Source organism: Muntiacus reevesi, chromosome 2, assembly GCF_963930625.1.
Source record: "Muntiacus reevesi chromosome 2, mMunRee1.1, whole genome shotgun sequence".
Lineage (NCBI taxonomy): Eukaryota > Metazoa > Chordata > Mammalia > Artiodactyla > Cervidae > Muntiacus > Muntiacus reevesi.
The window spans coordinates 109684581-109698222 of record NC_089250.1 but is presented as its reverse complement, the minus strand read 5'-3'; the positions used below and the strand labels follow the sequence as shown (position 1 = coordinate 109698222).

General features: G+C 36.3%; 1 protein-coding gene across 4 annotated transcripts in view; it reads right to left on the bottom strand.

Annotated features, from left to right (window-relative positions):
* Window positions 1-11576: 11576 nt before the first annotated feature.
* Window positions 11577-13642, bottom strand: part of ADK (adenosine kinase) — a 536060-nt gene continuing 533994 nt past the window's right edge. For all 4 annotated transcript variants that reach the window (XM_065922664.1, XM_065922661.1, XM_065922663.1 and 1 more), the window contains one exon: window positions 11577-12383. In XM_065922664.1, the coding sequence (XP_065778736.1) occupies window positions 12259-12383 (125 nt within the window). In that variant the 3' untranslated portion in view covers window positions 11577-12258. The remainder of the gene's footprint in view (window positions 12384-13642) is intronic.

Genomic DNA, 13642 nt, shown 5'->3' with positions numbered 1-13642 from the left:
GAAACTGCTGACTAGAGATAACTCCATGTTTAGTTTTTTGAGGAACTACCCAGCTGTGTCAAAAATGGCTGTACCATTTTATAGTATCAACACATATGCAATTTATAAAAGTTTTATTGAGGTATAATTGATACACAATGAAATGTACTAATATGAAGTATATAATTTGGTAAGTTTTGACATGTATATATCTGTAAAGTCATAACCACAATCAAGATAATGATCATAAGCATCACTCCAAAATTTGCCTCATGCCTCTTTGAAATGCATTTTCCCCATCCTTCCATACTCCATAACCCTGTTGTTCCCAAGCAAACACTGATCTGCTTTCTGTCACTATGGTTTAGCTTGTACCTTCTAGAATTTCACATAAATGGAATCACCTTTTGACAGGCTTTTTGCAGCATAAGTATTTCAAGCTTCATGTGTTGAACAGATCAATGATTCATTCTTTTTTATTGGTGAATAATATATATATTTATATATATTAATTTGTCCATTCACTCATTACTGATGGTTATTTGGGTTATTTCTAGTTTTTGTTGTTGCTTAGTTGCTAAATCATGTCCAACTCTTTGTGACCCTATGGACTGCAGCGTGCTAGGCTTTGCTATTCTTCGCTATTTCCCAGACTTTGCTCAAACTTATGTCCATGGAGTTAATGATGCTATTTAACCATCTCATCCTTTGTCACACCCTTCTCCTCCTGAGGGGTATTACAAATAAAGCTGTTATGAACATTCATGTATAAGACTTTGTATGGGCATATGTTGTATTTTAGGGGGGAATATACCTAAATGTAATATTTGGATTATGTGGTAGGTACATATCTAACATTTTAAGAAACTTTCAAACTTCTTTCCAAAATGGTTTGATTTTATATGATTCAATGTGACTTTCTCTGAGCTTACCCTACTTAAGATGGCTGATTTAAAATCCTTGTCAAGTTTAATGTCTGGGCTTCTTCAGGGACAGTTTTATATTGATTGCTTTTTCTTCCATGTATGGGCCATACTTCCTTGTTTCTTGCAGCCCTTGGGGTACAAGAAATGGGACTCAGGCAAGTTAAAATGCCACAAAGCTCACTGGTCTTATCAAGATGCTACTGTTTTTCTTGAAAAAAAAAAAAAAATGCTTCCCAAGCTGCTTCAAGCTTTTGATTACTGTCCAGAGTTCCGAAAAAGTTGATTCTGACAGATTTTGCCAGTTTTTAGTTGTACTTTTAGAGGGGAAAGCTTTAGGTGTTTCTTACTCTGTTATTTTCACTGATGTCACACCTCTAAATTTTAAAAATCTGATTTACTTTATACTTGCAACCCTACTCTTCCAATCAGCCACATTTCAAGTACTCAGTAGCTACATATGGCTAATAGCCACCATGTTGGACAGTGTAGGTTTATAAGAAAATTTCTAAGCAGAGTTATTTAAAGGAATATAAATGAAAAGTAAGGTCTTTAATTGTTTTTTATACTTTGCCATGAAACAGTTTTCATGGCAAGTTAGGGACTCTACGAACCACAGGTTGCAAATAATAACAGCTACCACTACTTAAGCACTTTACTTAGTGCCAGGTAACACTTTAAGCTGTACATGTATCAACACTTCTATTCTTTATAACAACCTAACAGAGTAGATATTATTGTGCTTTAAGAATGCAGAAAGCAAAACATTAAGAAGTTGAACAACTTACCCAAAGTCTCACAGTTAAAAGGTGGTAGAGCCCAGGTGCAAACCTTGAAAGTCTGGTTTAAAGTTCATGCTGTTAGCCACCACTCCATGCTACTTAGCAGACCTTAAAGGAGGAATCCAGAGAAAAATTATTTTGGCCAAAAGAGGATGGGGTGGGGAGGAAATAGTACTATATAGAATATTTAAAAATTAAGGAAGTCTAATAGACACTTATAAGAAAATGTATTCATTGAGGGCTAGAATATACCTGTACATAACTTATTACTTGATATTTAGTAGGTACTCAGATACTAGATACTTTTTACATCAATTTAAAAAAGTATGAATACTCAGTGAATATTTGTTGTAGAAATGAGTCATCGTATGTACTAGGTTTTCACAAATGGCTCACTCCATGTCATTTTTAAAGGAGACACTGAAGATCAGAGTCGTGGAATTATTCCTCCCCTCACTAGCTAGTTAGTGCAGGGATAAGACTAGAGATCAGTCCTCAAATTCCAGATCTTTTACCCTCTAGCTTTTTCTGAGTTCAAAAAGGATCAGAGTTACAAAGGATAAAAGCTTATTCCATATCACATGATCAGGTTTCATTTATGTGCATGCAGATTTTGTGACTGGGGAGGGGGATAGAAGGTGTTTCAACTGTGGCAATCTGGGTACTTTATTCACTTGCCTCCTTAGTAGACAGTCTTCGAAGAATGGAACTAAAAAGAGAGGCAGGGAGAGTTACATTATGGAAAATGTGAGCAGAAGTATAAACACATAGTAACAATTATTTTAATAGTTGTTCTAGTAGCTGATATCCTTGGTGACCCTGCCATCTCTAAGCTCTAACTCACTGCAGAGATCTGGAGAACTGAGAAAGGCCTTCCTTGAGCAAACATTTACTGAGCATATACTATGTGGCAGTGGATAGTTCTGCCTTAGAAGACATATACATCAATAAAAATTGTATGATACATTGTGATTGTATAAACTACAATAAGGAAATATGCAATGTACTTTGAGAGAAAAAAGGGATGGAGCAGGAACTAATTGCCTGGGAGGTTTACAGAGAACTTTTTAAAGGACACACCTATTTCAGGAGTAGAATGGCTGAATTGAAGAATAGGTGTGTTTAACTTTGTAAGAAACTTCCATGCCTTTTCCCAAAGCAGTTGCTCCATATTGCACTCTTAACTGGCAGTCCTGCTTCACATCCTCTCCAACATTTGGTGTTGTCATTTAAACTTTTGACTTCTGAGCTGGATTCTCACACATGAGTAGTTGTAATGGGAAAACAGCAATCTACGTAGAGGTAAGAGTGTAGTTATAAGGTATATTTGGGCTCAGGTGAAGGGTTATAAAGAGGAATGGCAGTAGGAACGCTGTTAAAGTGATGAAGGGGCGGATGGTCAATGACCAGACCACGGAGTGTGACTGTTTCTTCTTAGGAAGGCATCTCCCGTGGTGAGGGAAGACTGACTAATGACCAATAAAGGGGAAGAACTAGAGTTGGGCAAATTTGTTAGATATGATGAAAGTCTAAACTACACCTGAGAGCGGAGGAGGTGAGGAAGAGATTTAGGAGAGGTAGAATTGACAGAACTTGGTGATCAATTAGATAAACGGACAAGGAAGGAAAAAGTGGGGAATACCTTCTATTAATGGAGATAGAAAAAGTAGAAATAGACTGGGCTGGGGAGTTCAAGAGAAGATGAGTTCTGTTTTGATAATCAACTTGCGTGCAGAATATCCCAAAGAGCTGAGCTATATAGGTTTTGAGCCTAAAGCTGGGAAGGTGATCAGGGTTAGAAACAGAGTTTTGAGAGTAATTAGATGATAGGCGAATTCATGGCAGTCAAATTGAACACCTAGGAGGAGCTTAGAATGACAAAAGGCTTGTTGGGGTGGAGGCACCTTGACACAAGAAAAGGACAGAGGTGTTCTGAAAGCACGCTAAGAAGAGAAGGTAAAGGAGGCAAGATAATGAGGAAAAAGTGGCTGGGTGAAAGTTGAGGGAATAAGAAGTCAAGAGAGCATGGTCCTCCAAGTCAGATGCTAAGATGAGGCAGGATAAGGACGGAAATCTGGGTATTAGGTCTGCCTACTAGGAATTTCCTGGTTATCAGGAGAAGGGATGCTACAGAGAAGGTAGGGGCAGATTGCAGTGGGTTTAGGAGTCTGGGTGGGAAGAGGTCTGGTTGATGTTTACAGAGGTGCTTTGTGAATATTCCAATTGCTATGTGGGTTAGGGAAGGAGGAGAGGGTGTTCCTTACTCAGAAGAGGAGCTTGGAGTTTGCAGATAGCGCCAAGAAATCTTGCAGCAGCCCAAGGGTTGGCTAATTTTGTCAGAGAATTCATGTGAAAGTTACATTTTGAAGTAAATAATATGTGGTTTTGCATCATGTGCTGTTTTACCTTCTTCATGAAATGCTGCTATCAATCATATTTAATAGCCAAGGTAGAAACAATCCAAGTGCCCATCAACAGATGACTGTCATCTGTGTACTCCATACATAATGGAATATTATTACTCATCCATAAAAGAATGAAATATTGCCATTGTATCAACATGGATGGACCTAAAGAATATTATACTTAGTGAAATAAGTGACACAGAAAAAAATGAATATTACATATCACTTATATGTGAATCCAAAAAATAATAACTCACAGTTATAGAAAGCTAATTTATGGTTACCAAAGATGAAAGGTAAGGGGAGAGAAAATTAAGAATATGGGATTAATGGATACAAACTGCATAAGATAGATAGGCAGCAAACATTTACTGTATAGCACCAGGAGTTATATTTGTATTTGATGTCTTGTAATAATCTATAATGGAAAATCATCTGAAAAAACATACAACTGACTCACTTTGCTGTATACATGAAACTAATACAATATTGTAAATCAGCTATACTATATTTAATTGATTTTCCTATTTAAGTACTTTATATTTTTTTGAACATTAGGACAAATTTCGACCATAAGGAACTATTGAAAAGTATTATACAGCATACATCCATTTCCTTCTATATTCTACAACTAATATTTTGCTACATTTGACTTATCACTTATTTACCCATTTAACCATCCCTCTTTCTGTTCATCTTATTTATTACTTGATGCACTTCACTGTAAGTCAAAGACATTAATACACTTCATATCTATTAGTATGCACATCATTAACTAGAGTTCAACATATAGCTTAGTTCATGTGTATGTGAGAGTTTCAAAAACCACACAGCTTAAGCGGGACATTCCCCGAGTTTTGACAAATGAATATACCTGTGTAACCCCTATTATGACATCACTGTCAGCTTAGAAATTCCCCTCATTTCCCTTCCCAGTCAGTTTCCACTTCTCTCCTCTCCCACAAAGCAGCTCTTGTTCTGAACTTTCTCACTGTAGGTTAGTTTTACCTGTTCTAGAACTTCATATGGAGGGAATCTTACACTATGCACTCTTTTTTTTTGTATCTGGTTTCTTTCATCCAGTAGTGTTTTTGAGATTGATTCATATTGTTTTATCAGTAACTTCCTTCTTTTGCTGAGTATTATTCCACTGTTTGACTACACCACCATTTTTATCTCTTCTCTTGCTGTTGGACAACTAACCCAGTTTCCAGCTTTTGGCAACAATGAATAAAAATGCTATAAATATTCTAATACAGGTCTTTATGTAGACTTATGCTTTCACTTCTCTTACATAAATACCAGGAGTAGAATGGCTGCATCAAAGAATAGGTGCATTTAACTTTTAAGTTTCTTAAAACTTACACATGTTTTCCCAAAGTGGCTGTTTCATTTTACACTCTCACTGGCAATGTTGCTTCATATCCTCTCCAACATTTCATGCTGTCATTTAAATTTTAGTCATTTTAATGCAGTGTTTATCTTATTGAGGTTTTTATGTTAATTTGCCTCATGATGGAGAAGGAAATGATAACCCACTCCAGTATTCTTGCCTGGAAAATCTGACGGACAGAGGAGCGTGGTGGGCTACAGTCCATGGGGTTGCAAAAGAGTCGAACACAGCTTGGTAACTGAGCACACACGCGTGGGTGTGTACAAGCTTTGAAGAAATCTGTGGTTATTTAACAGTGTCGCATGCTCATTAAAATAATTAAATATAGGGACACCTCATCAGTGATATATTTTCCCAAGGTGTAAATGTCCTCTGTTAACCTGTTTCTGCCTACAGAGTCAACTAATTTCACTAAGGCGAAGCTCCTTGGAAAAACTTAATTTATAGTCCCTGTTTGGTTCTGTGAACAGCTTTGACTAGCAAATAAATCCTTTGCGTGCTTTTTGAATGTGAAAAAAAAAAAACAAAACCAAAAAAACTTGTCTCATGACTAATGATGTTGAATACTTTTATATACTTAATGACTATTCACATATTTTCTTTCATGTTTGTCTTTTAATTATTGAATTAGTTTTTTAATATATTCTGGATATAAGTTTTGTTAGATATATGTGATGTATTTTATGCTAGCCTAGAGTTTGATTATTCATATTCTTAATGGTATATTGATGAGTGACAGGATTAAATTTTTTTGAATGTATCAGTATCTTTTCTTTCATGGTTAGTGCTTTCACAGTCCTCAACAAGAAACTTTTGCCTATCCCCAAGCTGTGAAAATATCATTTCCTTATAGAAGTGTAACAGTTTCAGCTTTTATAACAGCTGTGATTCATTTTTAATTTTTATGTATGGTGTAAGGTAAAGGGTCAAAGGTTCATTTTTCCCCCATAAAAGTATCAAGTTGTAATAGCATTGTATACTGAAAAGATTTTCCTTCTCTCATCTGGTTGCTTTGGTGCTTTTGTAAAATATCAAACCACATATTCAAATTTATTTTACTATTGATCTTATGGTCTTATTCTCCTATTCTCTTCACACCCTCTCACTCACTATTCTACTCATTTTGAATTGAGAAAACCAAGGCTTAGGGCAGTTCAAGAACTTGACCAAGGGGACACAATGCGAAGGACTTTTGGAACTACTATTGAATCATAAAGAAACTGTTCACATTTTAAACCTACTATAGCCAGTGAAAATATTATTAAATGGACACTTTTCCTGAGGGTAATGGAGTAACAAAAATGAACAAGTGCATGTTTTTATATTTAATACAGGTGGTATTTTCAGACTGCCAGTCAAACACATGCTTCTTTTGTACGCTTGTGTATATCTAAAGCAACCTAGGACTACCCTGGTGGTCCAGTGGTTAAGACTCTGTGCTTCCACTGCAGGGGGCTCAGATTTGATCCCTGGTTGTAGAAGTCCCTCGTGCTGCGTGGTGTGGGGGAAAAAAAAACAAAAAATACCACCCCCAAGCCCCCAAATAATTATCCCTCTAAAAACCCAGACAAAATTTAAAAAAATCCCCCCCAAACTCAAAAAAACCCAATCTATAATATGCATCCTTTTTTTGAAAAGATACAGAATTATAACAGTTACTTTACATAACTGAGTAAGAACAACAGCTTTTAGCAAAAGTTTCCTTGACTTTAAGATAAAGAATGCATTTCTTTCACCCTGATCTAAAATGAAAATTACTCTTCCGTGATTTAGAGAAAGAAAACAATACTTAAAGGTATATGCCATGAAGATAGATACAAAAATGAGTTGTTGTTCAGTTGCTAAGTCTTGTCTGACCCTGTGGCCACATGGACTGTAGCACACCAGGCTCCTTGGTCCTCCACTATCTCCTGGAGTTTGTTCAAATTCATATCCATTGAGTCAGTGATGTTATCTAACCACCTCATCCTTTGTCACCCCTTTTTGCCTTCAATAAAAACTAGAAGAAAATTCAATAGCCATTCTTGTTACTTTCTCTTTCACTCCTATTTGGCTATACTAATACTTGGGCACCCAGCCTGTTTCCAAATATTTGGTATCATTTTCTTTTCCACATCATGGCAGCAGTTTTCGGGCAAACTTGATCACCTACTGAGACTAGACTAGCCTCAATAATCTAATTCACTTACTCAAAGAAATGCATTTGAGTCAGTTCTAATGAAGTGGATGGACCTACAGCCTATTATATAGTGTGAAGTAAGTCAGAAAGAGAAAGAAAAATACCAGAGATGGTACTGACGATCCTACACACGACAGCAAAGGAGACTCAGACATAAAGAACAGACTTTAGGACTCAGTGGGAGAAGAGGATGGGATGATTTGAGAGAAAAGCATTGAAACATATACATTAGCATATGTAAAACAGATAACCAGTGTGAGTCTGATGTATGAAGTAGGGCACCCAGAGCCGGTGGGTGGTCTGCAACAACCTGGAGGGATAAAGTGAGGAAGGAGTTGGGAGGGGGGTTTAGGATGCAGGGTACACATGTAGACCTATGGCCAATTCATATTGATGTATAGCAAAAATCATCACAATATTGTAAAGTAATTATCCCTAATTAAAATAATTTTTTAAATCTAATTTTCCAGATCACCTAGGTTCACCCCTGAGGCATGGGTTTCCTATGCCCACCCAACTCACCCAACTGTAACACGCAAATGAATGGCTTGTAAGGACCATCTTTTCCCAGATACAGAAAGGCAGCCTTGTTAAAAACCACTCATACATAATATCCTTTAGGAATGTCACAACCAAAGCATTTATATTTTCTGAATTATTGGTTTGACCAAAAAGTTTGTTTGGGATTTCTCTGTAACATCGTACAGAAATCCCAAATGAACATTCTAGCCAACCCAATACATAAAATAAGTCATTCAACTATTCGAAGCCAACCTGAGACCAGGACCCATGTTTTCTTGACAACTTCACTATCCCCTCCCCCATTCCCAGTCCTGTATGTCTTCCCTCAACGATCTGTTAAACCAAGATGCTATAAAGTGGAACTAGGTTAGCTATTCATCATTCCAAGATGGAAAAATTTAGCCCAGACAAGAGGATGCCCGACAACCAGTTAAGAGGCAGTTTCCCTGAGACCTGGTCAGCAAGGCTAGCCATTATTTTTCCCTTGTCCTTTAATAAAACAGAGAACTAAAAAAAGTATGCCATAAGTCCAAGAACACACATCCCAATGACTATGTTGCTAATACAAGAAAGCTATGTGATCTGTGTGCATGTTAATTACTACCAGAAAACATGCTTCTGGAACCTCTTAAAAATAGTGACTGTCATAAAAGTATAGCCGGTGAGTGGTACTTATCAATAACCTTGGGGTAAAGAACTTTCTTATCAAAAAAAGAATAGGAAAGGTTTATCAGTGTCAAAACTACTGATCTAAGAGGAAGACATTCTGCAGTAGTTTTAATATGATAGATACTCTAACACTCAAAAACTAATTGTCCTTGAGAGACAAAGTTAGAAGACTTTGATTTCAAAACTTACTCAAAGCTCCAGTAATCAAGACAGTCCTGATTGGCATAAGGATAATATACAGACATACAGATTAATGGAACTGAGAGTCCAGAAATAAAACCTTATATTTATGGTCAATAATTTTTGACAAGGGTGCCAAGACAATACAATTGAAGTGAAAGTAAAAGTGTTAGTTGCTCAGCTGTGTCTGACTCTGTGACCCCATGGACTGTAGCCCATCAGGCTCCTCTGTCCATGGAATTCTCCAGGCAAGAATACTGGAGTGCTCCCTTCTCCAGAGGATCTTCCCGACCCAGGGATCAAACCCAGGTCTCCTGCATTGCAGGCGGATACTTTACCATCAGGGAAGCCCCAAGACAATACAATAGTGGAGAAACTAGTCTCTTCTAACAAGGTACAGGGACAACTGCATATCCAGAAGCAAGATAATTAGACCTCCCAACTCAAATATATGCAAAAACTATCAAACTCTTAGAGGAGAATATAGATGTTAATTGTTCACGACCTTGGATTAGGCAATGGTTTCTCAAACATGAAACCAAAGGCACAATTGACAAAAAAAAAAAAGAGAGAGAGAAAAATTGGTTTTTATACAAATTAAAAACATCTGGGGAATTCCCTAGTGGTCCAGTGATTAGGACTCCATGCTTTCACTGCCAAAGGCACGGGTTCAATCCCTAGTCAGGGAATTAAGATCCCTCAAGCCACATGTGTGTATTATTGTCGTGTCTGACTCTTTGTGACCCCATGGACTGTAGCCGAGGAGGATCTTCTGTCCAAGGGATTTGCCAGGGAAGAATAGTGGAGTGGGTTACCATTTCCTCCTCAAGGGAATCTTCCTGACCCAGGGATCGAACCCACATTTCTTGTGTCTCCTGCATTGGCAAGCGGATTCTTTACCAATAGTACCACCTGGGAAGCCCAATCACAAGTTGCAAAGCACAGCCAAAAGGTAAAAAAAAAAAAAAAAATCTATGATTCACAACCCACGCAGTGGAAGATAGTATTTGTAAATCATATGACTGACAAGAATATATAGAACATACAAAGAATGCTTACAACTCAACAATAAAAGGACAAACCACTCAATTAAAAAATGGGCAATAACTTTGAATAGACATTTCTCCAAAGAAAGAAATCCAAATGGTCAGTAAATATAATATCATTAATAAATAGGAAAATGAAAATTAAAAGCACAATGAGATATCACTTCATACCCTCCAAGATGGCTATAATCAAACAGAGTAGCAAGTGTTGGCAAGGGTGTGAAAAAATTGAAACTCACAAACCTTTTTAGTGAGAATGTAAGATGATGCAGTTCTTTTGGAAAAGGTCTGGCAATTTCCCAAAAAGTTAATCACAGGGTTACCATGTGATCCATCAATTCTACTTCTGGTATATACCGCAAAGAATTGAAAACATGCATCCATATAAAAAACTTGAACATGAATGTTAATAGCAGCATGATTCATAATAGCCCAAAAGGGTTAATTGGGTCATTACCAACTGAAGTGTCCATCAACATGAATGGATAAACAAAATATGGCATATGTATACAAAGAAATATTATTTGGCAATAAAAAGAAGTACTGAAAATATCATAGGATAAGTAAACTTTGAAAACATGCTAAGTGAAAGAAGCCAGACACAAAAGAAAACATTATTATATGACTCCATTTTTATGAACATTAAGAATAGGCACATCTATAGAGACAGGAAATAGATTAGTGGTTATCAGAGGATGAGGAGTGAATTGGGAAGAAAAGGGCTTTCTTTTGGGGTGATGAAAGTATTCTTGATTTAGATATTGGTGATAGCTACACAACTTTGTGAATATACTAAGACCTACTGAATTGTATACTTTAAAATAAAAAATTTTATGGTATATGAATTGTATCTCAACAGTGTTAAAAAGGATTAGTGTAGGAGACCTAAAAGTCTTCTTAAACATAAAACAAAAACCTGAATGCTTTTCTATGAATTCAGTTTTATAACTACGATTTTCTTCTTCTTTAGTAACAATAATCATAACAATAGTAGGTTCTTATTAGACTTGTAACAAGCATTTTGTACCTAGTATCCCCTCTTGAATCATTTCAATGACCTTGTACATAGGGGCTATGATTCCATTTTATAGAGAGGAAATTGACGTTCAAGAGGCTAAGTAATTTGCATAAGCTCTTATCAAGGTAATTAGTCTGACTCCAGAGGTTCCATTTTTTTTAGATTTTTTTTGGGGGGTGGGGGGCATGCTACACAGCATGTAGGATCTTAATTCCCTGACCAGGGACCGAACCTGTGCCTCCTGGAGCAGAAGTATGAAGTCCTAACCACTGGTCTGCCAGGGCATTCCCCAGAAGTTATATCATACCATTATGTCTTCCTGAAAACCGTGGCTTTCTGGTCTCCAATACTAAGTTATTTTTTGATGTGTTATGTTGTTTTTTCTATCTCCATAAACAGATCAGATATTTCAGGACCCAGGATTAGACAGTTATCTTTCTTCCTTAGTTTGCTGAGCACAGGACAAAGACAGAAAAAAAGCCCTTTATGACAAGTTTTTATTTGTATCAAATACAGAGTACCATAGGTAAATATAAGATTATGACTTGAATATTGTAATATAGCTTATAATTTGGCAAATTAATTATCCAAAGTTCACTACATGTTTAAGTACACACTGAGGAAATTACTTGGTATAACTTGGGAAGATAAATATTTCTGTACCTTATTTAACCATTTGTCATGTATATATGTGGTACATATATGAACACAGGTGTGTGTATATGTGTATAAACACACTTCTGAATTAAATATACTTGTATAAAAGCTAAAGATTTATGTATTATCTTTAATTCCCTTTAAAAAATCTATTATATTAAATTGCATCTGCATTCAAAGCAGAATGTAAAAAAATGATCACTTTGCTTAGTATACTTGAATTTACAATTCAATGGAAAATCAAACAAAAATTTCAATTGAAATACTATATTCCTGTTTAATTGACATTTACCTGGCACTATCAAACTATGGAAATAAACCTCCTACTTTAGGTTGTTGAGAGAATAAAGATTCTATTGTGCATTACTGTACCCTCTAAATTAAGAATGAACATTATTATAGCAGGAAAGGTGGCATTTAATTTTCTTCTTTATTAATACGGGAATTCTCAGGAAACAACCAGGGCAGTGTCTGTACCCCTGGGGTGCAGTTTCATGCTTTTCCATCAGTGGAAGTCTGGCTTCTCAGGAAAGGTGCAACCCGTCCTCCTGATTATGACACTTGCAGCATAGTGGCCGGCACGGATGCATTCAGTTAGGGGCTTGTCGGAGACCAGCTGAGACAGAAAACCTGGAACACAGGCAGAAGGGGAAAACATGAGCATTGTGTAACAGCATCAGAAATGTCATATGGGTCAGAACAAAATATGGTCTACATACCTATGCCTCTCTTTAGTCTTGATAGTGAAGTGTCAAACCTCCAGGGTTAGAGGGTTCTTCCCTAATAATTCTCTTAAAGAGCTCAAGTTGGGACATGACAACTCATCATCAAGTCAATCTAGTCTTTTTAGGCATAAACGATCATGCTTTGCTTTAACTTTGAGAGTAAAAGGTTGTAAGAAAGAATTACTGGCCAAATAGTATTATCTTTAGTCTTTATAGCTAAGAAATTATGAGCTATACCTCTGCCTATCACTCTGAATTCCTTCTGTATTGCTGTTATTCCTAGAGAGTTGTTATTTGGGAAAAACTCTATCATCTGGCTATCTCTCCAAGAACAAATCTGAGAGTTGAAGAGTTATGAAGGACCTTACATACCTTTTTCACTCCCCAGAAGTATCAGTGAAATAAAATCAAGAGTCAAGCACCATGGATCAGTTTGACATTAAAATAAATATGATAAGATAGATAACAATGCTGAGGCCTTTTGCTTCCGATCAAGATGAAATAAAATGATCAGATTTACCCTTTCTTCAGAAACAACTTTAAAATAAAAACAAAGTATATGAAACGAAGTCTTTCAAATATTGTACATCAGTCACAAAAGATACATGAAGGAAGGGAAATAAATGAGGTAAACTACCAGGCCACAATTCATGGAAGGAAAACCTAGGTAGAGCCTGACAGTTACTGAGTTGAGAAGATGGAAGTAGGAATCAAATTACAATAAACACTTACATAGACTGAGAAGGAAAAAAAGAGAGGAGAGACATAAATTGTCACTATTGATAATAAGAGATATCATATCACTATAACGTCTACACACGCTAAAAGGATAAGGAAATGTCATTAATAACTTAATGCCAATAAAGTTTTACAGAACTATAAAGTGTACAGATTTAACAAGTTAGACAAACTTCTGGAGATACACATTCTATCAAAGCTCACTCAGGAAGAAATAGATAACCTGAATAGCCTTGTGTTTATTAAATATTTGATTTTAAAATTAAAAAGCTTCACATAAAGAAAATTCCAGTTCAGATGGTGTCACTACTGAATTCTACCAAACATTTAAAGAAGAAAAATAATGTCAATGCTATACAAACTCTAGAAAACTAAAAAGGAGAGAATACTTTTTGACTCACTCTTTGAGGCCAGTTTTACTCTGAT